Source organism: Chlorocebus sabaeus, chromosome 2 (assembly GCF_047675955.1).
Source record: "Chlorocebus sabaeus isolate Y175 chromosome 2, mChlSab1.0.hap1, whole genome shotgun sequence".
Lineage (NCBI taxonomy): Eukaryota > Metazoa > Chordata > Mammalia > Primates > Cercopithecidae > Chlorocebus > Chlorocebus sabaeus.
Genome location: NC_132905.1, coordinates 21,360,055 through 21,382,860, shown reverse-complemented (window position 1 = coordinate 21,382,860; position 22,806 = coordinate 21,360,055). Strand labels below are relative to the sequence as shown.

Genomic DNA, 22,806 nt, shown 5'->3' with positions numbered 1-22,806 from the left:
CACAAGATTCTATCCAAAGCTCTCTAATTCTTCCACTTCAGTGGTCTGAATCCCAATAATAAACAATCAGGACTTTAGACTCCCTTAATAATGGAGAGAGATTCAAATAAAGATGTTTTGCCACTCTCTGCAAATTCCTGGAGGTGCTGCCTGTTGAACAGGCCGGTAAAATTATGGATTTATTCAGGACTGATTGCACTGAGTATGTAAGCATTTCTGAAGGATTAAAAGAAAGAGAGAGAGAGAGACAGAGAGAGATGTTTGTGAGCTGAATGAACAGAGGGGATTGCAGGCTCTATGCTACCCAGTCTGGCACGGATCAAGGCCGTTTTGAGAGGAAGGGACATACTTACTGCACGGATGAGCAAGGACCCGGACCTCGTCCACAGCAATGTAGCCAGGATGACCCTTCAATGAGACGGATTCAAATATCACCTGCAACACACAGGGCGGTAGTCAATTTCATAGAAACAGTTGTAGGCATTCATCATAGGAAGCTGCCCGGCCCCCAACCCTTTATATTTCATCTTCCCATCAGAAGCTACCCAAGAAACCTTCTATTAAGACAGCACGGTACCCTGGCAATTAACTGGGATTTTCAACACAAGGCAAAAAGGCCACACTTTGGTAGCTAGCAAAGGAAGAGCCAGTTGCATGGAATATTTTTAATGAATTTCAGAAATAACACTTAGATGCAGGAAAAACAACCAAAACACCGAGGTCTTGGAAACCCCAATCTGTATCTTTTTCATTGCAGCTTCAAGGGTCAAGCCACAACTTGACCATCCTTCTACAGAGAACTACTTTCTAATATCCCAACTTTCTTATAAAGGATAAGAGAGATGCCTACTTTGGAAGTTACCATAAGCCAAGGAGGGTTTACCATGAGTTGATTCTACATTGCCAAGGAACGTATCACATTTGAATTTATAATAACACTCTTAAGTGGCAATCTACCTCTTGGTATCCAGGAGTAGAAGGCAACTGACTTCCACCTATACTGCTATTTCCATAAAAATTTTGTAATGTATTTAGCTTCCCTCATCACTCAACCCATATCTTCACCAAGTAGATATCAATGTCTATGTGGGTAGCATGACCAACATCCTTGACCTCCCTAGTTCCAATGGCCTTCTCCAATCCACTTTAGCCCTACTTTCACCTCATTTTTCACCTTCTGGAAATTGGAAATTTCACTTTCCCATATACTCCAGCACAATCTCTACCCACAGTCTTCTCCCAGTTGACTCCTCTTGACCTGCTCCTCAGGCACACGTGGTAGCCTGGACCTCTGCTTTTCTTATCTAATCCTTGGCTTATTAATGCAGAAGGCCCAGGCTACCATGTGAGCTCCTCAGACTCCATACGAGTCTCTCCTAAAGCATCCATTCCTTTGCACCTTTATTTCAACTTTGCCAAGCCTATAACACAACTGCCTTCTGCAATCCTGTACCTTACACAACTGCTGCCCTTTCAACATGCACCCATGTAATCCCAGCAGACACCCACATCTTCAAGAGGCAAGAGGGAAAGAGAGGGACTGACTTCTAACTTTTTACCCATTGACTTGATATCCAACCACATCATTCCCTGCTTCTTCTTTGCAAGGAACACCAGTGTTCTTGACCCGGACTCTTGCTATGTTTTCCAGCTTTTGGATTCTTTTTGGTTTTCTCTGTCTATCCTGTATCTTCAAATCCTCCCTTTCATCCCTAATTCTGACATGTCAACAGCTTCTCCTATTCTTTAAAAACTACCCTTTAGCAGTAGGTTTTCTGTAATACCATCCAGTTGTGTTTCAGTAACACTTACAATTCTCAGTAGTTTTATCTTCATTCACTCCCAACATTCCCTGACTCTCTATTGCAAAATTTCAACCTAATATGATCTGGATTCCATGTTCCACACTTCCCCTAAAACTGCTTACACAGAAGATACTAAAAATCTTCTAATTGCTAAATCCCGTAGATATTTTCAGTCTTCATCTTAAAGAAGGAAGATAGTGCAGTGCTTAAACTCTGGTTCCAAGTACCTAGGTTCAAGTCCTGGCTGTGCCACTTGCTAGTTAGTGGTCTTGGGAAAGTTACGTTACTGCACTGTGCCTCATTTTCTGCATCTTTAATTACAGTGTCTACCTCATTGGGTGACTTTTTAGATTAAGGGAGTTAACACCCCACTTAAAACAATGTATGGCACATGGTACAGTCTCAAGAAATATTTACTAGAATTATTGTCACAACTTGACCATTCTTCTACAACTGTCAGTGTTCATGGACTCTCCATTTCTGGGTCTTTTTTCTATTTAGGCTCAGATAACACTTAATTTTTATGATTTTTCTCATGAATCTGGTCCTGTTCTACCACAGGTCTGTAGGCATTGCTCCTTCTCCATCCTGCCTTCTAATGTGGGCTCCCGTTAGTCATCTTTTCACTGCATACACTCTCCCTTCAACAGCTGCCAATGCACTGATAACTCCCAAGCCCAGTTCTGCACCCTATACCTTTCACCCACACATCCGTCTTACGTATCCAGTTCACAGATCCGTGTTTCCAGCTAGGTAACACATCAATGACGTGAATGCAGCAGATTCTGCACAGCTTCCTCCTCAAGCCTTTTCCCTCATTGACCAACGGGCCATTCTTTCTGAAATATGGAATATGGTAAGTGGCACTATGACCCATTCAGTCACCCAAGCTGGAGACCAGGGTGGGCCTCTCCTTCTGCCTCAGCCCTCATCTCCATTTTCCTTTTTATTCTACCTTATTAGCATTTCTCAAATCTTCCCATGTCACATATCTCTGCTATTAGGATGAACCACTGGAAGCAGGCATTTTTTTGAGGTAAAAAACCAGCCAGACATCAGAACTACTGCTCTTGTTCAAAGTGTCTTCAGTTTTCATCTCCAACACCTGACAGCCTCTAAAAAGGACCCTCCCTCTCCTGTGTTTTACTCCTCAGTTCAAGTCAATGGATAGAATATAAGGTAGACGATGAGACCAACAGGAAAACCTCCCTGTGAAATCTTTTTGTGGCCTACGTGGTCACTCCAGGTCACTGGATTCAAAGACTAGTGTTCTCACCAGGGCCTGGAACTCCAACAGCTGTAACAAAAGAACTGTGGAAAACCAATGGGAACCACTGGAGATCATGGTGATGGCTGAAAAGAGGCAGCTTCCTTAGGTGATAGGATCTGTTGTGAAACAGCATGTGGCTGCCTGGGAGTTAGGTGAAGTGCCTTGGGGATGACAGTCACACCATAGAGCTGTTGCTCTAGCATGACAGCCACTCTGGAAGAATAGTTTACTAAGATAGCAGGGTCCTTCAGAGAGACTCAACAAACAAAATTATTCAAGAGGTAGAGGAAAGTTTGCAAAAGTAATGTGCTAGCCACCTCATCTTGCAGAGGGAAAAGTAAACAGAAAGCCTTCCTGTAAATAATCATGTGTCTAATTATATTTTTTAATAATTCAAAGGAAACCAAAAGCAAAGTTCATAGGAAAAAAAGCAAATAGAACATACACAGTAAATGCATTTAAAAGAAATAGCACAAAAGCATTCAAACTGTGTAATAAAAATGACAAAATAAAGAAAAAATGTTTCTGTTGTGACAATAAATATAAATGGGTTAAAATACAGAAAAGCTCTCAGACTGTCTAAATAAACAAAGTCTAATTGTATGCTATAAGATGAACACCTAAAACAGAATGACTCAATAACATTAAAAAGAACAAGTTGAACAAAGACATAATAAAGAAATGCAAATAAACAGAAAGCAGTTCTTGCAGAAATAATGTGAAAGCCTCAAAGTAGAATTTTAACTGAAAATAACAATGAAAAAATTAGGTAGATTAAATGGTCATTTAGAAAAAACACATGAGTCAAGAGACTTAAGTGGAGAAAATGATGAAAAAGATATGGGTTGAAGACTTTAACCTATGTCTTAGACTTTGACTAATCATATAGGAAAAAGCAAGTATATATAACACAAATAATAATGTATTTCCTAGATATACGTTAATAAATATAAAGACAGAATGAAACTTCTATTCAAATGCTATGGCTCAGTTGCAAAAGAAATCATATAGTAGGCTACAATATAACTTCAATAAATCCCTCGAAGAAGAAATTGTTTAGTTTTGGGCCTATACATTTTCTAACCAAATGAACTAAAACTAGAAATTAGTGACGTCTTAAAAACCAACTTATTTAAAGTTACACAATGCTTTCTTAATAACTATGGTGTCAAGTGTGCTTTGCATGTTAGCAAAAATCTAAAACAAAATTAAAAGTCAAATGACAGGCTGAGAATAATATTTGTAACACCTGTGTCAGCTAATATGAAAAGATTCTTTTTTGTGTGCAAAGGACTCTTGAGAATCAACAGAAAAATAAATAAACCATTCCAATTAAAAAGTGGCCAATGACTTCAACAGGTAATTCACAAAAAGAGGAAGTAAAAATGGTAATAATCTATGAATATAATTGTGTAAAATGAAAATGACACTGAGGATGATCAGAAGGTGCCCCAGAAGACACCTACAACCTTGGAAGGAGATGATCACTCCATCAATATGCTTCTGATGTGAGGCTCCTAGCCACAGGAAGTCCCACCCAGGAGATAGCCAGCTCCAGTTCCCAGGGACAGACACCACAAGGGGACAAAGTGATGCCAGGACCCTCGGAGATGGAAAGACCTGCCAAGGTGTCCTGAGGAGAGGGAGAATGGTTATCTCTGACCCAAGCACACTCTCAGGAAAATTCAACCAAGGCCCTCGAGGAATGAAAGTCAGGAAATGGGAGAGTCAGGGGAGTGAGTAGAGAAGTCTAGAGGTGACTCTGGTGTAGCGTTTTCCCCCTGCCTCAATAGGGATGGGATGGGGAACTCACACAGGCCATGCATACCCAGTGGCACTCCAAGTCAGTATATGGAGGGTGAGACCCTGAGTACAGGGACTAGAGCAGAGGGCCCAGACTGAGAATTCCAACTTCTCTGTAGATGCTCTTCAGCTCCGAGGCTGCCATGTGGACCTACCGTCTATTGCACATGCTCCAGCCCATGGGTCTCATTAGAGACCTCCTGGTGCAGGTGTTGAAAAGATGGGGCTTGCATGGAAAGGTGAAAACCTCTCCCTCTGCATGAGGACTTGTGCAAAGCCAGGAAGCAATTCCCCACAAGAGGCTCTGAGATGAGTGATGCGCAACCCCTCCAAAAAGTGGTTTTGGTCACTTGGAGGAGGGTGTGGATTTATCAGGCCATGGTTTAAAAGACCTGGTGCTTTAACTTCACCTTTTATAGTTCTCGAGCAGAAAACTTGAATGGCAAAAATTTCAAGGGGCTGCAAACATCTTCAGGAGAAGAGAAAAATGCTGTCACATCAGAACTCCTCAAATATACATATTATCATGGGGAGAGATTGCTTAGGGTAAAATTAAGTGAGATACTTTTTACCATATCAGCCCAAGGAGACCTGTATAAGACAAGGAGGAGGATTTGATGCTTAGTGGAAAGAAGTGGGATGGATAAGGGAGCAGGTGGAATAGAATTCCAAGGGTGGTAGAGCAGGCCCCTCATTGTGATAAACTCCACTCCACTGTGATAAACTCCACTCCACTCCAAGTTACTAAATCTACAGAGTGCCAGACAGCAGGGATTTCCTGGGAAAGGGACTGAGTTTCAAGTCCAGTTGAACCAAAGCTGGGTGAGTCCTTAATTTCAGCGGCCTATATAGTGATTACAACTACTGAATAAGATATAATTTTCCCTAGGCAGGTGATAGAGACTAGGGCAAGCAGATGGTTGCAAAATTAACAGTTCTTTTATTTGTTTTAATCCTGAAACAGAAAAGTTCAGAATCATTAGAAAATATGAAATCAAATTAGTATCACCTAGAAAGGAGCTGTGATCTCAAGTACACGTGACTTAATAGCCATTCAGCACTAAGTGGTGACCACATTTAATATTAATATATTGTGTATTTCAAAATTGCTAAAAGAATAGATTTTTTTAGTGTTCTCAGCACACAAAAAAAGTTAAGTTGGTGAGGTAATGGATATGTTCATTAGTTTGGTTAAGTATTTCTATAACACATACATAGATCAAAATATCACACTATACCCTATAAATACTCACAATTAATATGTGTCAATTAAAAGTAAATAAGCCCCTGCTTTCCCACAGGAGATGGTTGGTAGAGGTTAGGTTCTTACCCCAGGTCTTGCCAAAAGTCTGTGCCAGAAAGCTTACTAATGAGAAACAGGAAATTTCAGTGTTTATTAGAGAGCTAAAAGTCAATTTTAGAACTATAAAATATGACTTTAATAAATTAATACATAAACCATCAGGTCCTAAGCCCAGTAATTCATATTTAGCCCACAGAATCATATGTACAGGACCAGATCTCCAGGTCTGGTGAATTTTAAAACTCATTTTGCTAGTGTCTTTGGATTTTCTGATAGGCCCCCTTTTCTTGCCACTGTACCTATGTGTGCATGTGCAAGTGTGTTTTGAATCTGAGAGTCTGTGGATGTTTGCCCCTGTGTGTGCACTCTGCAGTGTTTGTGGCTAAGTGAGTATCCATTAGTGACTGTGTGTGTATACCATATCTCCAAACTGCTGCTCTCAGCCAAGGAAATGTAATGAAGCTGTAGTAGCCAACAAGGTTCTAATCAGAAAATTCTCCCAGATGAAGCTGCTTATCCAAGGGATGGCAAGGAGGTTACTGAGTACAGGCTAAACAACACTGGCTATTTATTTTAAAAGGGCTTCCTTCCTCCTTCCCCTTTCTTTCTTTTGCCCTCTTTTCCTTTTTTCTTCCTTCCAACAATTGCTGAGGCCCACTGCAAGCCTGCTGATAGGGTTTGGCTCTGTGTCCCCACCCAAATCTCATCTTGAATTATAATCCCTATAATCCACACATGTTGAGAAAGGAACCCGGTGGGATGTGATTGGATAATGGGGGTGGTTTTCCCCATGCTATTCTTGTGGTAGTGAGTGAGTTACCACAAGATCTGATGGTTTTATAAGTGTTTGACAGTTCCTCCTTCACCAGCCCTCTCCTGCCTGCCACCATGTAAGACATGCCCGCTTCCCCTTCTGCCATGATTTTAAGTTTCCTGAGGTCTCCCCAGCCATGCAGAACTGTGAGTCAATTAAACCTCTTTTCTTTATAAATTATCCAGTCTTGGGCAGTTCTTCATAGCAGTGTGCGAACAGACTAATATACCTGACATGATGATACATATATGTTCTCTAATTCCATTTGCAGAAGGGCCTGTCATACCTAATATCCTCTCCGTTCTACTGATGAAGAAATTGTGATTCTGAAATATGACAGGATATAGCTAACATTACACAGCTAGGAAGAAGATTCTCAGCAAGAGCAAGCTATTTTCCCTAAAGGCAAAGCAGAGCTTGGAGCCAGAGGACCTAGGAAAGATCACGGGGATCTGAATTTACCAATAGTGCTTTCTACGCTGGAAGATAGGACATGTTGCTACCTAATAGAGGGGGCTACTGCACAGATCTCATGCTTCTCATAGGGTGTGAACATAGAGGGTACCCCAGAAATGTCCTTTTCCCTCCACGCCTCATCAAAAAGCATGGAAATGGTGTGACTGTCCCAGTACTGGGTCAATTTTCTTGTTCATTGTACTTCCACCTGTGGCCCCATCCTGTACCCATTTGCATCTGGTCCTATATATCAGGTTTCTAATTGGAACCTTAAAGCCTCACTGACCATGCCTGTGAGCTTTTAGAGACACTTGATGTCTATAGTCAATGATACAGTGGTGACAGTCTAGGGAGTAGGGTATCTGGGATCTGCTCTCAGCTTTGCCAATAATTTGCTATGTGTTCTTGGACTTCACTATGCAACTCTGGACATCAGCTTTATCATGTACATCAGGGTTCAACTATGGCCTGGAAGCCAAATCCAGCCCACCACCTGTTTTTGCACATAAAGTTTTGTTGGAACACAGCTGGGTCCATTCATTTACATATTATCTATGACTGTTTTCATAGTACAATGGCAGAATTGAGTAATTGCAACAGAAACTGTATGGCTTGCAAAGACTAAAATATTTTCTTTCTGGCCCTTAACAGAAAATGTTTGCCTTATCTACAAAATGAGGATAAACCTAAGTCCCATGTGCCAGTATGCATTCTGTAAATGTCTATGGATAGGAAGACTATATAATTTATCACTGAAACTGGGGCACACTATGAAATGGATGCTCTTAATTTCACCAGGATAATGGGAGTAAACCAGGGTTGTCCCAGCAAACCGAGATGTAGGGCCACTGGTCTGCAGAATACTATCTCTATAGTCAGGAGGTCATCCGACAAAAAGAGGGCCAAGATCAAACTTAGAGGAAAGACAGTAAGTTAAACACCAACAAATCCATTTATTTCTGACTCCTCAGAACTCCCACATGGGTAACTGTGAGTCTCCTAGAACCGGATACATCACACAGCTTCTTCAAAATGCTGTGACCTCCACCACATCAGCCTTCACTACAGAGAGTCTTGGGGAACAAATGTTCCACAGAGCACACACTACAAGTCATACACTGGGTATTCTTCCCAGAATGTACAAGCAAGATCTGATCTCCTTGTTTATGCAACTGTGCAGGTAGAGAATATAGGGCTATATGCTTAATGCAATTCTGAGACCCCAAAAGCTCTGAAAACAAGGTTCTTCACCTTAGTATTATACAAAGTAATTTGGTGGTAAAACCTGAACATAGTCGAATTGGCCTGATACTACTTGCAGTCTTTATTTATCCCATTTCTTGTGAGAATGTGTAAGTTTTGCTGTAGAAATATTAGATTTGGTTACAGGGTACTGCCTCAGACCCTACCAGGGTTGTTACAAAATACAGAAGATATGTCAATATATTACTAAATTCCAAACATTCTGAATTCCGACATATATCTGACACCATCAGTTTCAGATAAAGGTTTGTACTAAAACATATTACACAAAAGGAAAAGACACAGAAGTAATGAGGCCAAAGGTATATAATTAGTCTCAAAACATCTAGGGTAAAACAGGTCACACTGTGGGTAACACACGTTAAAAACAAAGGATTCTCCTTTTAGCCACTTTCATTCATAGGTTCCTGCTGTTGAAAAGAAGGGAATAGGGGTTTAACGTCACACCAAATGACAACGGCCTACCCTGACCACCCCAAGGCCAGCTCTGTCCCACTCACCTCTGCGTTACCAATGCCTGAACTGGCCTGGCTCATGCAGGAAGCAAAACGACTGACAAGTAGATGAGAATAGAGAGCGAGTGGCTGAATGATGGTGTGATGAGTTCTTCCAAGAATTCACTCTCTCTTTTTCTCTTTTCTTCTCTTTCTCACTGCCTCTTTTATTTCTGCTTTCTTCCTAACTTTCTTAACTTCCTGCCTCTGGCTCTTGGCCACCCATGGACAGGCCAAGGAGATGAGGTTGGGGGAGAAGCAATGGAAATGTGGTCACAAACAGGGCTATTTAGGACCATCTCCCAGGCTGCTTGGATATCTCCAGGGTTGCGGAAGTAACCTGTGCTGTTCGACAATCCCTGCCACAAGTATCTTATTATCTACTCCTTTAAGTCTCCTGACAAAGAACTCCAAAGTAAAAACCTTAAGAAAACCCTCAACACAGACCAAGGCACTACAAGAGACAGTTGCAAGATTCTCCAGCAGTGGAGGATGAGAATGAGCAGAACCAGCACCCCATAAAGGCCAGGTCCCTTCTGAGAGCCCAGCCTTGGAGTCACCCCCTTCATCTCCCCACCCACAAGCTCTAGGCATGGCTAAGCCTTTCAAGAACTCTACTAGGGGAAATTGTGGAGCCAAGTGGTTAAGAATTATGATCTGTACTAATTTGACAACCACCAGCTACTGAAGTGTGGCTAATGAGACGGGGAAACTGAACTTCTCATTTTACTTAACTTCCGTTACCTTAAAATTTAATTTAAAAACTGATACCCAATTCACTTAAGAATATTTGGAACAACTTGTGTATATGTATCCACTTCTTCAGCTATACATTTTATGAATCTAAATACAGATCAGTATTACTAATGAAAATAAAACATTTAAATTGAGACTTACTGTAAGTGTAAAATATAGACTGAATTATAAAGACTGATAGGGAGAGAACAGAAAACATCTCACTAATAATTGTTTAGATTGATTACATGTCGAAGTGATAGTATTTTGGATACATTGGGTTAAGTAAAGCATATTATTAAAATTGGGAGGCCAAGGCGGGTGGATCACAAGGCCAGGAAATCAAGACCATTCTGGCTAACACGGTGAAACCCTGTCTCTACTAAAAATATAAAACAGCCAGGTGTGGTGGCGGGTGCCTATAGCCCCGGCTACTCAGGAGGCTGAGGCAGGAGAATGGCGTGAACCCGGGAGGCGGAGCTTGCACACACACAAATTAATTTCACTGATTTCCTTTAACTTTTTAATGTGGCTACTAAACATTTATAAATGGCACGTGTGGTTCCCATTATATTTATATTGGATTATACTAGCTTAGACAGTGAAATCAAACAGAATAGATGAAAAAACAAGGCACTACCTCTGTTAGTGCTTGGGTTATCACTCACCATTTCTGAGCCTTCGCTTCATCGCCTATAAAATGGGTATAGTAGCACCTGCCTCAAAGGATTGTTGTGAAGATTAAACAAGGTAATGTATGTGAAATATTTTGTACTGTGCCTGGAACATGATAAACACCCAATGAACGGTAGGTATCATCATCACCACCATCACCATCATCATCATAACTTCTCCCCTATTTCTAAAAGGAATTTCAGGAAATGCATCATGAAGAAAAATAAAATTATTCTAAAAGGAAATCACAAGCCATTGAGGATAAAATTGAAATATGCATGGCAAAAATCCAGGTTAAATGTTGAGGGTAATTGAGTATTAAATTCTGATTTCTCGTTACTAAGGCAAAAGGGAAATAAAGTTTGAATTGTCTCATTAAGGTAAACCCAACAAGTGATCTCAATAGATAAATGTATTCCTAACACTAAAATCTGGAAGAACTGTACCATGGATATTAACCTGGAGGAAGTCTAAGAAGCCCTCAGCCACTGGTTCATCTTCTGCTTCCAACGCTAGAGAAATTTCTCCAAAATGCAGATGTGACTGCCTCACTCTCCAATCTAACACCTTTCAACAGTGCACGTGGTGATTAACTGCAAATGAGCACAAGGTATCTTACTGGGATGATGAACATGTTCTGGACTGGTTTATGATGACGGTTGCACAATTCAATAGGTTTTCTAAAGTCACGGGATTGCATACTTAAAATAGGTGGATTCTGTGATATGTACATTTTACCTTAATAACATTGTCAAAAAAATAAGAAAACTTTCAACAGCCCCAAGCCAAGACAATGTGGAGAGTGTTCCTCTAAGCATGCTTTATGGATTGGTGCCAATCTGTGCACTGTGTGCATCAGTTCACAAGGAGATAAGGAAGGAAAGAGAGAGAGGTTTAGGAACTGTTATGGCAATTTGGCATTGCCATGATTTTTTTTTTTTTTTTTTTTTTTTTTTTTTGAGACGGAGTCTTTGCTCTGTCGCCCAGGCTGGAGTGCAGTGGCATGAACTCAGCTCACTACAAGCTCCGCCTCCCGGGTTTACGCCATTCTCCTGCCTCAGCCTCCCGAGTAGCTGGGACTACAGGCGCCCGCCACCTTGCCCGGCTAGTTTTTTGTATTTTTTAGTAGAGACGGGGTTTCACCGTGTTCGCCAGGATGGTCTCGATCTCCTGACCTTGTGATCCACCCGTCTCGGCCTCCCAAAGTGCTGGGATTACAGGCATGAGCCACCGCGCCCGGCCCATGATTTTTTTTTTAACCACGGTTTATAAGAGTATTGCTCCACAAAGAGCGGGGAGGAAAAGCATCCCTTCACCATGGGCAGTAGGAACAGCACTGCTTTAAGCTAAGTTCCATCCATTAGCCTGACATTCAAAGCCCCCCATGATCCGCTTGTCCCTGCAGGCTGATCTCCCTGTCTATCCCCTTTGCAACGTACCTTAAACAACTTAGACTTTCCAAACTCTGCCATCATCTATCATCCACCCCTCTAGCTCATCGGACACACTGTCCTTGACAACTCAAATGCCTTTCCCTCCCTGCCTTTTAAAATAAATTTGTATTCATTCTTCAAGATTCGTCTTAGATGTCATCTCCTCTTACAAACCATCCTAATTGCCTTCCCTAGCAAACACCCATTCCCCAAAGGGTGATCTTTGACTAGTTAACTCATCTCTCCAAACCTCAATCTTTTCATCCATAAAATAGGATAGTACTAGAACCTCCCTCATCATGTAATAAGCACTGACTTTGTAAAAAGGAATCAATGCCTATGTTCCTCCAGCATCGTCAGGAGCCACACGCATCCTGGTATATTGTCATTTTATTTACATATCAGTCTTTTCCTACAAACAATGAACTCAAGTGGGGCAGGGGCTATATTGGGTCACCTCTGCAGAGCTTGGCTAGGAGGAGAAGCCCAGTAAACACAAGTAGATAAATGAAGTCCTTTCTAGACCTAGCACCTGTATGGAGAGCAAGAGGTGTGTAGATTTATCACTAATTTTCAAACATAAAACCATGGTAAATGCCATACCTGATAGAAATGCGGCCAGAAAGTGCTGATGGCGAGCTCTGCCTTCACCCAGCCCTCAGTGACGACCCCGGACACATTCCAGACGGGGTTCCCTTGGGGGCCACCATTCACCTTCACGTAGACGTTCAAGGCCCCTGGGCTGGACCTGTCACGGCTGGAGAAGTAGTAATGGAAGTCGATGCAGTGGGTATCATTCTCCTTCAGGGTCGGCAGGAGAAGGTGGGCCTTCTGGCCAGAGGCTCTCCCAGAGCTGTTCACCATCATGAAAGATCCTGGAGACCCACAAAGCAGGTGGGAAGTAGAGACAAAGAGAAAGTAAGAAAATACTTCTGAAAACCAGTCATACCCATAAACATGGTGGCCAGAGGAGCGGCCAGAGATCAAGTCAGTCTAGGAGGCTCGGGGTGACCCTGTGAAAGCCACACCTCTCTAAGCCTGAGTATCTTCTTCTGTATTTGGGAATAAAAAAATCTATTCAATAAGGTGGTTTTAAGAATTAAGAGATGGTAACATGTATGAAGTATTTCTACAAGGTGCTACTATTGCTATTTGCAGAAAACATAGCTACTGTTACTGTTGGCAGAAAACATCTCCAAGCATTCAAAATGTTGTCTTCCATAGATGAAGTGAGCCTCTTTTGAGTTGCTTTGGCAAATTAAATGGTTGTTTCCAATTCTTTATCCCTCCTGGATCCATGTCCCTTGCCATTGGCTTTGCAGTTCCTTCCAGCAGAAACAGAGGGTATGTCCCCATCCCTTCACTTTGGGCTCCACCATATGACTTGCTTTGGTCAATAGGATGCTAACAGAATGACTCAAGCAAAGGTTAAAATGTGCTCGCCCTGCTGGGCTTACCGTCTTGCACTACTGCCACCTTTCATGAGAAGAATGTGCCCCCAGTAGCTGCTGCCCCTTTCAGCTTGGGATGAAGAATACACACATGGAAGATACCTGACTTGAACTGATAGTAAAGAACCAAGCCATGCCACCCCTGCAGCTGGAATCACAGCCACATGGCCCAAAAGCCCAACCTAGATCAGCCAATCTACAATCAATGCACAGTTCCATGAGAGCTAGAATAAACGCTTATTGTTGTTGGCCACCGAGTTTCTTCTCAGTGTGTCATGCAGCTTATTGTGACAATAGCTTATTGATAAAGCTGCCTGAGAGGGCAGACTCATGAAAGAAACCATGAGGGGGCACATTTCAGTTCAGTGTACAAAGAACTTTCTAACAAGTGAAGTTGGTGCAAAATAGAAAGGACTGGCCAGAGATAAAGTGAGTCCCCATCAATGCAGGTGGCAAAACAGAGGCTGGACAAATTAAAGAGATAGTTAAGGAAATTTCACAAGCAACTGGGAGGGCTGAGCTCTGTGTCTTAGAGTCTTACGAGTCTATGAAATAAACTGCATCATGAAACACAGCAGATAAACTCAGGTGATTCCAGAAGGAATGTTTCCACCTAGAAAAACACTAAAATCTTCAATTCAGAAACAAACTTTAAGACCACTTATCCTCAGCCAAGGTGAGCTACTTCAATAGCTAAAAGTCACCTAATTCTTTCACTCTAATACCAAAAAGACTAACAGCTCCCAGTTAATAAGTGCTGGGAAACCCGTAACTTCTTGGGATTCTAGTAGGTACCAATCAAATCCTGTCTCCTGCAGGTTCTGAGTGAATTTAAAAACAGACACGAGAGACAGAAAGAGAAAGAAAGAAACAGAGAGAGAGGAGTTCAAAACCTCCACATCGTTATTCACAAAGTAACTTGGACTTAAGGCCAAATTAGACTTTCTGCATGTTCCCCCTGAAGCACCAGACAGAGCAGGGGGATGGCCACGGACCCACCCTCCAACTCTGCCCAGATCCCTAGGGCCACAGCTGTCTTACTGGGATGACCACTTAGGATAGCTGGGTGGGCTTGTACCACAAAGTAGCCAGGTGAAAAGCACAGAGAAACATGAGCCAGTGGCTAACAGGTTTTTGCCACCCTACCAATGAGAAAAATGTTTGTGTAAATATAAGGGATACAAGTTCAGCTGTGTTACATGGATATGTTGCATAGTGGCGAAGTCTGGCCTTCTAGTGTGACTAGCAACCAAATAATGTATATTGTCTCCATTAAGTAATTTCTCATTTCTTACTCCCCTCTCACCCTCCAACCCTTCCAAGCCTCCAATGTATATCATTTCACACTCTGCATCCATGTGTACGCATTATTTAGCTACCACTTATAAGTGAGAACATGCCGTATTGATTTTCTGTTTTGGAGTTACTTCACTTAAGATTATTGTCTCTAGTTCCATCCATATGGCTGCAAAAGTCATGATTTCAGAATACGTAGCACCGCCTGGGGAAGGAGCCACTGGAAGTGGAACAAAGGTGCGGATGTCTTTGCCAGTCTTTCCAAGGGAGAAAAGCTTCCTAGTTTTATGGCCTTGCAGTAACACAAGGTAAGTGGAGAGATGTCTGTATGTCAGGGAAGTTATCAAATTATCATAAACTCACAATGGGGCAGCTAAAAAGGAGCAATTACAGGGGCAGAAATTGAGAGAGATGAGACGGAGCCTGCATCCATGCCCCTATCTGTCTGCTGGCCTACATGCCACAGGGTTCCAGACGGTTTCCTTGAACAGGTAAGTAGCAACTCACAAGCCCCACAAAGGGTTTGTGACTGTCTCTGCCACTGAGGAGTAGCACATCTCCCAGCAGAGGAAGCAGCCCGAGAAGCAAAGTGTCTCTCTCCTTTCTGAATCCCATGATACCCGCATGCACACTTCAGTTGCTGTCCTCCTGCCAATTCACACCACAGGCACATGTACCCTTGGCTCCTTACAATCCACTGTAGAGAGACTTGGGAAAGTTTTCCTTTCACCAGCTCATGTTCCCACTTCTTTCCATCCTAGCTTCAGTAGCAGGGCAGGCTCGCTGAGGAGGTAGAGATTGCCCTGTTCCATGTAGCTTCATGTACAACCCTGTAACATTGTTCTGGGCACACAGCTAGATTATGTCTTCCAGCCTCCCTTTAGCATTTGGTGGGGACGTGCAACTGAGTTCTAGATAATGGGGCATGAGTATGACGTTTGCCACTTTCCAGGCCTGGTCGGTAAAAGCTGCCTCCCTCTCACCCCCACACCTCCATACTAAATGATCTTGCCTCTCAAAGACTGGTCCTTGGACCAGCCATCCCAGTGTCACCTGGGAGCTTGTGAGAAACAAGAATCTGACATCCACCCCCAGGCCTAAAGAGTCTGGATCTGTAGTTTATCAAGATCCCCAGGTGATCTGCATGTACATAAAGTGGTGAGAATCATTGGCCCATTCTATTTTCCCATCTACCATCTGAATGTCCTGGATCTCAGGAGCCTAGGGGAGGGCAGAGCACCATAAAAGAAACCAGGTTCCCTGAATGAGCACAACCACACAGAAGGCTACTCACCTATTAGGAGCACTCATCTTGGATTTTAAGTAAAGAAGGAATAAACTGTCATTCAGCTACAAGTCCCTTTATTCAAGGCAATAGGATGTGGAACAGTAGCTACTAAGCAAAGGTGCAAGACAGTCTACGTAAGGATATCATGAAGAGCAGCAAGCCCAGGGGGTAACTTGGGAGGCATTTGAAATAGAGAGAACAGCCCAGGCAAAGGCACAGAAATATCCAGCAATGCTAGTGTAAGGTCTTGGGAGTGGGATCCAGTGGCCATCTCTAGCCCCTTGCACATGTAGCCCACCTTATACAGGTCTGATCACACCCTCCAGAAAGGAAGGGAGCCGTATCTGCCAGTTGAGCCCAAGCCCTCCACTAGAGACTGTTCAGGAGTGAAAACCCTTGTATATCATCAACTCTGTGGGTCCCGCTTTGATCAACAGGTTGGCATAATTAATATCATCCCAGGGCTGTCAGTTTCCCGGAGATCAAAACTGAGCTGGTCATTACGCCAAGATCAGTCAGAAACAAGAAAGAGAAAGACTGTAAATACATTCTTTTCCCTTCTCCCTTAAAAAAAAAAAAAGTCTACTAATGTGATAAGGAACATAAAACAGCATTAGTTTCCTCATAGTTATTATACATAGCACTGAAAATTGTGGAATTAAACCAGGAAGTACTCTCTGGCTGGCGATAAATTTTGCATTTTTCCCCTTCGTGCATAATAATGCCTTGATAAGCGCCTCGTTATTGATGTGTCTGCAACACAGATCCCCTTTTTGGAGGCAAAACGCTTCTCCATAGCAGATGGCGGCTATTGTGTTTACACATGAGCACCTCAGGATTGCATTTCCTCACGTCGGCAGTAAAAAGAAAGTCCTAATTGAGTTTTTAATGGCTTTGCACATTGTTCATTAAGATTACATGAGTGTGCTCGGGCGACTGGCAGCTGAGGGCCTTGGGCACCAAGAGCTCAGTGCGGTCCCTGCAGACAGGTGGCCCCGCCAGCTCCCAGTGCCAGCACCCACTTGAAGGGAATGGATACTGGTGGGGCCTCAAATGCTACCAAAAGCCAAGCAGCTGTGGTGGCACAAAATGAGTCCTGGATCTTCAGTCAAGGAAACTGGGTTTTACTCCCGCTTCTGTCGTTTCTTAGTTGTGTAACTTTGAGCAAGTCACTAAAATTCCCTGGGCCTCAATGTCCCCATCTATAAAATGGGATAATGAAACCTACAGATCAAAGTTGTTTGTTTTCTGTGAATATTAAGTAAAAATGGTACTTAATAAATGCTAATTTTATAACAGATAGCCAATAGCAGGTAACAGTGAGCCCAATGCAGTTTATAAAACCTAATGTTTACTGAGAACTTATTATGCGCCAGGCATTGATCTAAGCATTGTTTAACACCCTAATGAGGTGGTGCCATGCTATCTCTGTTTTAAAGCAAGGAATACGAAGGAACAGAAAGGTGAAGTCATTTTCCTAAAGCCACGTAGCCAGAAAGTGGTAAATACTCAAATCAATTATTGCTTCTTAGAAAGCAGAGACTACAGGGTCTAGAAATGCACTCTCCTAACCAGTAGCTAGTAACACCATATGCCTATTTAAAATAATTAAAATTAAGTAGAAAAGAATCATTTCCTTAGGGATACTAGCCACATTTTAAGTGCCCAGCAGACACACATGACTGGTGGATACCATATTGGACAGTGCTGATGTAGAATACATCCATTGTCACAGAAATTTCTGTTGGATAGCACTGGTCTAGAAGTTGTGGATTACTTATCAAAGCATAACAAATTACATTCAGGTGAGTCACAGGAGCTTAACTAACCCAACCTACTCATTTTATAAACTCCAGCAGGGAAACAAGTAACTTGGCCAAGGTCAACCAACACAATGAAGATTTAGACTCAGAGTTTCTGATTCCAATTTCAGTTTCTGCCACAGACAACTCTACCCTTCCTTGCCCGAGCTGTACAGCCTCAGAAGTGATTTCCCAGATAGCCATTTAAGAGGGAAAAGAACATATGTTGCCTTCAGGAAGCACAGAGGCCCTAGGCATTCTACATGTCACATGACTTAGGGGAAGCATGTGCACACACGTTGGGCACTCCCAGCCTCAGCTTTGACATGCAGTTCAACAACTGCTTGTTGAGCCCCAAGCCCTGGTGAGCAAGGACAATGTAGGATGCTTCTAACAAGGGGCCCCCAGGATAAACTGGAACCCAAGATGCGTCTCTTCTCTCTGATGATCTTAAACAAATCACTTAACTCTTTGACTCTCAAGTATCATCTTCTACAAAATGGCTATAAAACACCTCTCACATTGGGGACACGAGGATTAATACAACTACTATTTGTAAAGTGTCTAGATAAGTATTGCTGCATTGCAGGTCCTCAAAAATAGCTTCTTTTCTATCTTCCCCATATCCCTAAAGTTTTATTTCAGTGTAGCAGGGAGACCTTAATAGACTGAAGAAGAAAATATTAAGAAATCCATTGAGAAGCAGAGTAAAATCTGCTGCCCTGTTCCCACCTCCCACAACTGATAAGGCATCAAGGTCCAGGGATGCCTCCTCCTCTCATTTCTCTGGCCATCTTCTTCCTTTCCACTCCCTTGGCACTGGCCTTATTCAGGTCTACGGCAATTCTGTCAGGAACTTTTATTTTGTGAACTTTTGCAACGACTTCCTAAGCAGTCTAGTCCTTGATTCTCTCACCCTCCAAAAAAACAGTAGTCAGCACCATCTTTCTGAGACACAAAACCAACCGTGACACGTCCTCAACTTCCATTGAGGTCCTCCTTTATAAGAAATTCCCCATTTCTTATAAAGTTCAAGGTCCTTCACGGGGATATTTGGAGCCTTGCACATCCTGACCCCCACCCTTCCTGCCTGGTATATGAAGACTATCTCCCCCACCCTCCCCCACATGCACAATCCTCAGCCACTTTATGGTAGACAGAATAAGGGCCTCCCAAAGATGTCCACATCCTAATATTTGAAACCTGTAAATATGTTACCTTTCATGGCAAGAGAATTAAGGTTCAGATGGATGGAATTAAGGTTATTAACTAGATACACTTGAGATGGGGAGATTATTCTGGATTTTGCAGCTGAGCACAATGTAATCACAAGTGTCCTTGTAAGCGGACAAGGGGGCCAGGAGAGTCAGAATCAGAGTTGAAGAGCTGAGGAGGCTATGCTGCTTCCTTTGAGATGAAAGAAGGAGCCATGAACCAAAAAAGGCAGGTGCCCAGCAAAAACTATAAAAGGTGAGAAAACAAACTCTCCCCTAGAGCCTCCAGAAAAGAATGCAGCCCCGATACCTTGAATTTACCCCAGTGTGACCCACTTAGGACTTCTGATGTCCAGATTAAAATGTGTGGGGTTTTGGCCACTAAATTTGTGGTAATTTGTTACAGCAGCTACAGGAAACTAATACACACTCCAAACATCCTACGCATGCCCCTGCCTCTGGGCTTTTGCCCAGGCGATACCCCTCCTGATATCCACGCCACCCAGCTCAGCCATGGTCCTTCATTAAACTACTTAAATATCACTTTCCCTACCTGGCTTTCACTAATGTCCAGGAAACAGCCACTTCTGAATTGTTGTTCCTAGACTTCAGAGTACCTACTTTCATTATAGGTAATTTAAACAGGATCTAATTTAGAAGTCCATAATGATGAAATTTAGCTGTCTAGTCATAATAAAAGTGAAAGCGGCACAAAGACATCAAAAGGCACAATGCACTTCCAAGTAAGAAAATGTAGGTGCAAGAGAAGCAGATAGTGCTAACAGTATTACCATGAAAACTAGTAACCATTGAACCAATCGCAAACATAACAATAAACCAATAGCCATACCAATAAACATATCATTCAACGTTATTCATATTATCTATGAGAGCAATCTAATTATTGAGTGTCAAAAAAAAGAAATCGGCTGCTTTTCTAATATAACAGAAATGGGGAGGTGGCGTTAATTTAGAGCTTAATGGATATATAATATCTATTTAAAACAAAAAAAATACATCCTGAAACTTCAAAGGAATTGAATATTATGAACATTTTTTCAGTTTGCATGAACAAGTAATCCGCATTTCTGAAATCATTCATTCACACCAGTACGTTGGGGTTTCAGCATTTCATATGCAAATTTGTTAAGGCAATTTTTGAAAAAACAACTATCTAATAATCCATGTAGCTGTGGATAATGTAGTTTAAATATGGTATTAACCCCCAGTGATTGGATTTGAAGACACTGGTGGAGAGGCTCTGCTAACCTATGCTGGATACCCTAATGCCAGCAGAGTCAGGCAAGGAGTTTGTGTACACTTGGGTCTTTTCCTCAAAGACCAATTCCCAACCCCCCTGCATTCTTCTACACTTTCTGAGACAAAGAGGAAGGCAGAGAGGAAGAGGGAGAGACACAAGAGAAAGAAAGAACAGAGAAGGGGAAGAAGTAAGAAAAGAAGGAGAAAACAAAAGAGTAATGAAAAATAAGATGAAGATAGGAGGGAAAAGGGGGAAGAGGATGGATGGATGGGAGGAAGAGAGGAAGGGAGGAAGGGGAACAAGGGAAAGGCAGATAGAGAAGCTGGAGACATGAAATTCAGGTGAGGGAAGGGGTACTGAGCAGGGGGAGAGAAGAGGCAAAAGATGATGGAGACAAAGCAGAATACCAACTAAACTACATGCAGCCCCTACATAAGCTCGCATCCCTCCTGACATCCCAAACAAAAGCAAAAGTGAAAATAAAGACTTTTTACTCAAGGTACTTCTTTTGGTCCTTCCAATCATCATGTGATGAAAACAGACCCAGAGACAACGCTGCAGGGCATACTGGGACCTGCATCTCTTTATCACTTAATAACTTGCCTTCCTCAACATTCAATTCAATCTCCCAGGAGCAAAACTAAATGTTATTGTAGGAAAAACAATGGAACCCAAAACACAACAGAATGACAACTCAGCAACATAAACTGTAAAACATAAAATCTTGTCCAATTTGCTCTTTGATGTTGGAAACCGACAATTCATTTGGCAAAGTCCAGATGAAACTGAAGGTCAGATAATGCCACTCTCCCTTCAGACTCCTCACCTCTTCCTATGCACCCATTTTAACCACACACTGCCCTGTAAGCAAGAATTCTGTGTGTTTCTTCACCTGCAAAACAGGTATATATACAGGTAGAGGTTTTGAAGTTCCTTCCAGCTATAGAAGTCTGTTTCCAAGACTTTACAGTGACTTTACCTGACTAGTTAGTGGTAAGTTAGGAGCCCAGGCTGACTTGGATTTTCTACCTAGACTCCCTCTGAAGAAGGGGTGGGAAGGAGAGATCTTTCTCCTTGGGTCTTGCTCCCAAAAGAACCCAGTACTTTTTGTGTTCTCATGAGAATTTACTTATCTTCTCAGTCACTCCTGCTCTTACCAATAACAACAGCCAACACATACTATCATAATTTACTTAGATTCATTTGTTTAATTCTAACACAAACCCTGTGAGGTAGTCACTACTATCATTCTTCTTTCATGGATGGGCAAACTGAGAAACAGAGAGCTTAAGTGACTTTTTCAAGGCCACACAGCTGGTAGCAGAGCCAGGATTCAAACCTAGGAAGTTCTAATTCTCATTGAGCTGCTGGGCTGCACGCCACAAGCGGACACATTGTGTCTGATGACAAGGAGTGATCATGAACTCCCTGGATTAGCTGGCCTTGCCCTGGGGAGCTGGTTCAGGCAGGAAAAGGGGTAAAGAATGGAAAGAATAAACAAAAATTAAGTCCAGTTGTCAAGCTGCTGCCATATTAAGAGTAAAGAGAACAACAGGGCTGCTGGGAACATTGTCAGACCCCAAATTGTTCTTAACATTCATTGGGCTGAGTCCTTTGCTTCTGCAGCTCTACATGGAAATGACATGGAACTAAAATACATATATCGTAAAATCTCCAAACTCTTCACACATCCGTTGGCATGATAATATTTTGATTAGTTACATTTATGCTCCAATTACACTCAGAATGTTCAACGGTGCCTTATATATAGCATGTTTGCCATGCTCCATAGAAAATACTGGATTATTACCTCGTATATTTGCAATGGGAAAAGACACAAACGGAAAGGGGGAGAAAAGACAGCAAAACGAAGAGATGACTAATCCTGTTAAAATGGTGCTGTCTTGCCTTCACATTACTAAATTGGGTCATCGCTATTATTGCCAAGCTTTAAAAATCTCAGGGCTTGGAAAGATGTCAAGTATTTAAGTCTACCCTTCCCCTCACCTGAGGCTTTTATCTCCCGTACCACGACTGGGTCTGAAAGCAACCTCCTCACATACCCAGTGAGTGGCAAGGTCGACAGTGGGGAATATTTGTGTCTTTGTGCTCTTTTTTTCTTCTTGGGGAGAGCATCCATCTCTTTCTCAAAGAGGTCCATAACCCTGTCCAAGATAAATATATAAATAAGTAATAAACAGAAGCTAAGAGTTACTCTGAGCTTAGCAAAACGCCTGCCCTGGGGATACTAGGAGTGACTTCTTACCATGTGTGCTGCCCAGATGCCATCACATTATTTTTCTCTTCACTGGCAGCCCATGCTGCAAGCATTGAAGGTAAGTGTATCACACCATCTAATGCTGATACCAGGTGGACTCCTGAGCCTCATGGAGGTCTGCTAAAGATTGCCCCCAATTCCACAGCACCCGTCTCTCAAATCCAC

General features: G+C 42.3%; 1 protein-coding gene across 15 annotated transcripts in view; it reads right to left on the bottom strand.

Annotated features, from left to right (window-relative positions):
- The window catches only part of PTPRT (protein tyrosine phosphatase receptor type T), a 1,114,373-nt gene that overhangs the window by 702,359 nt on the left and 389,208 nt on the right, over nt 1-22,806 (bottom strand). For all 15 annotated transcript variants that reach the window (XM_008017080.3, XM_037983051.2, XM_037983053.2 and 12 more), the window contains exons 3-4: nt 12,655-12,926; nt 354-435 (exon numbers count right to left, since the gene is read on the bottom strand). In XM_008017080.3, coding sequence (XP_008015271.3) covers nt 354-435; nt 12,655-12,926 — 354 coding nt within the window. The remainder of the gene's footprint in view (nt 1-353; nt 436-12,654; nt 12,927-22,806) is intronic.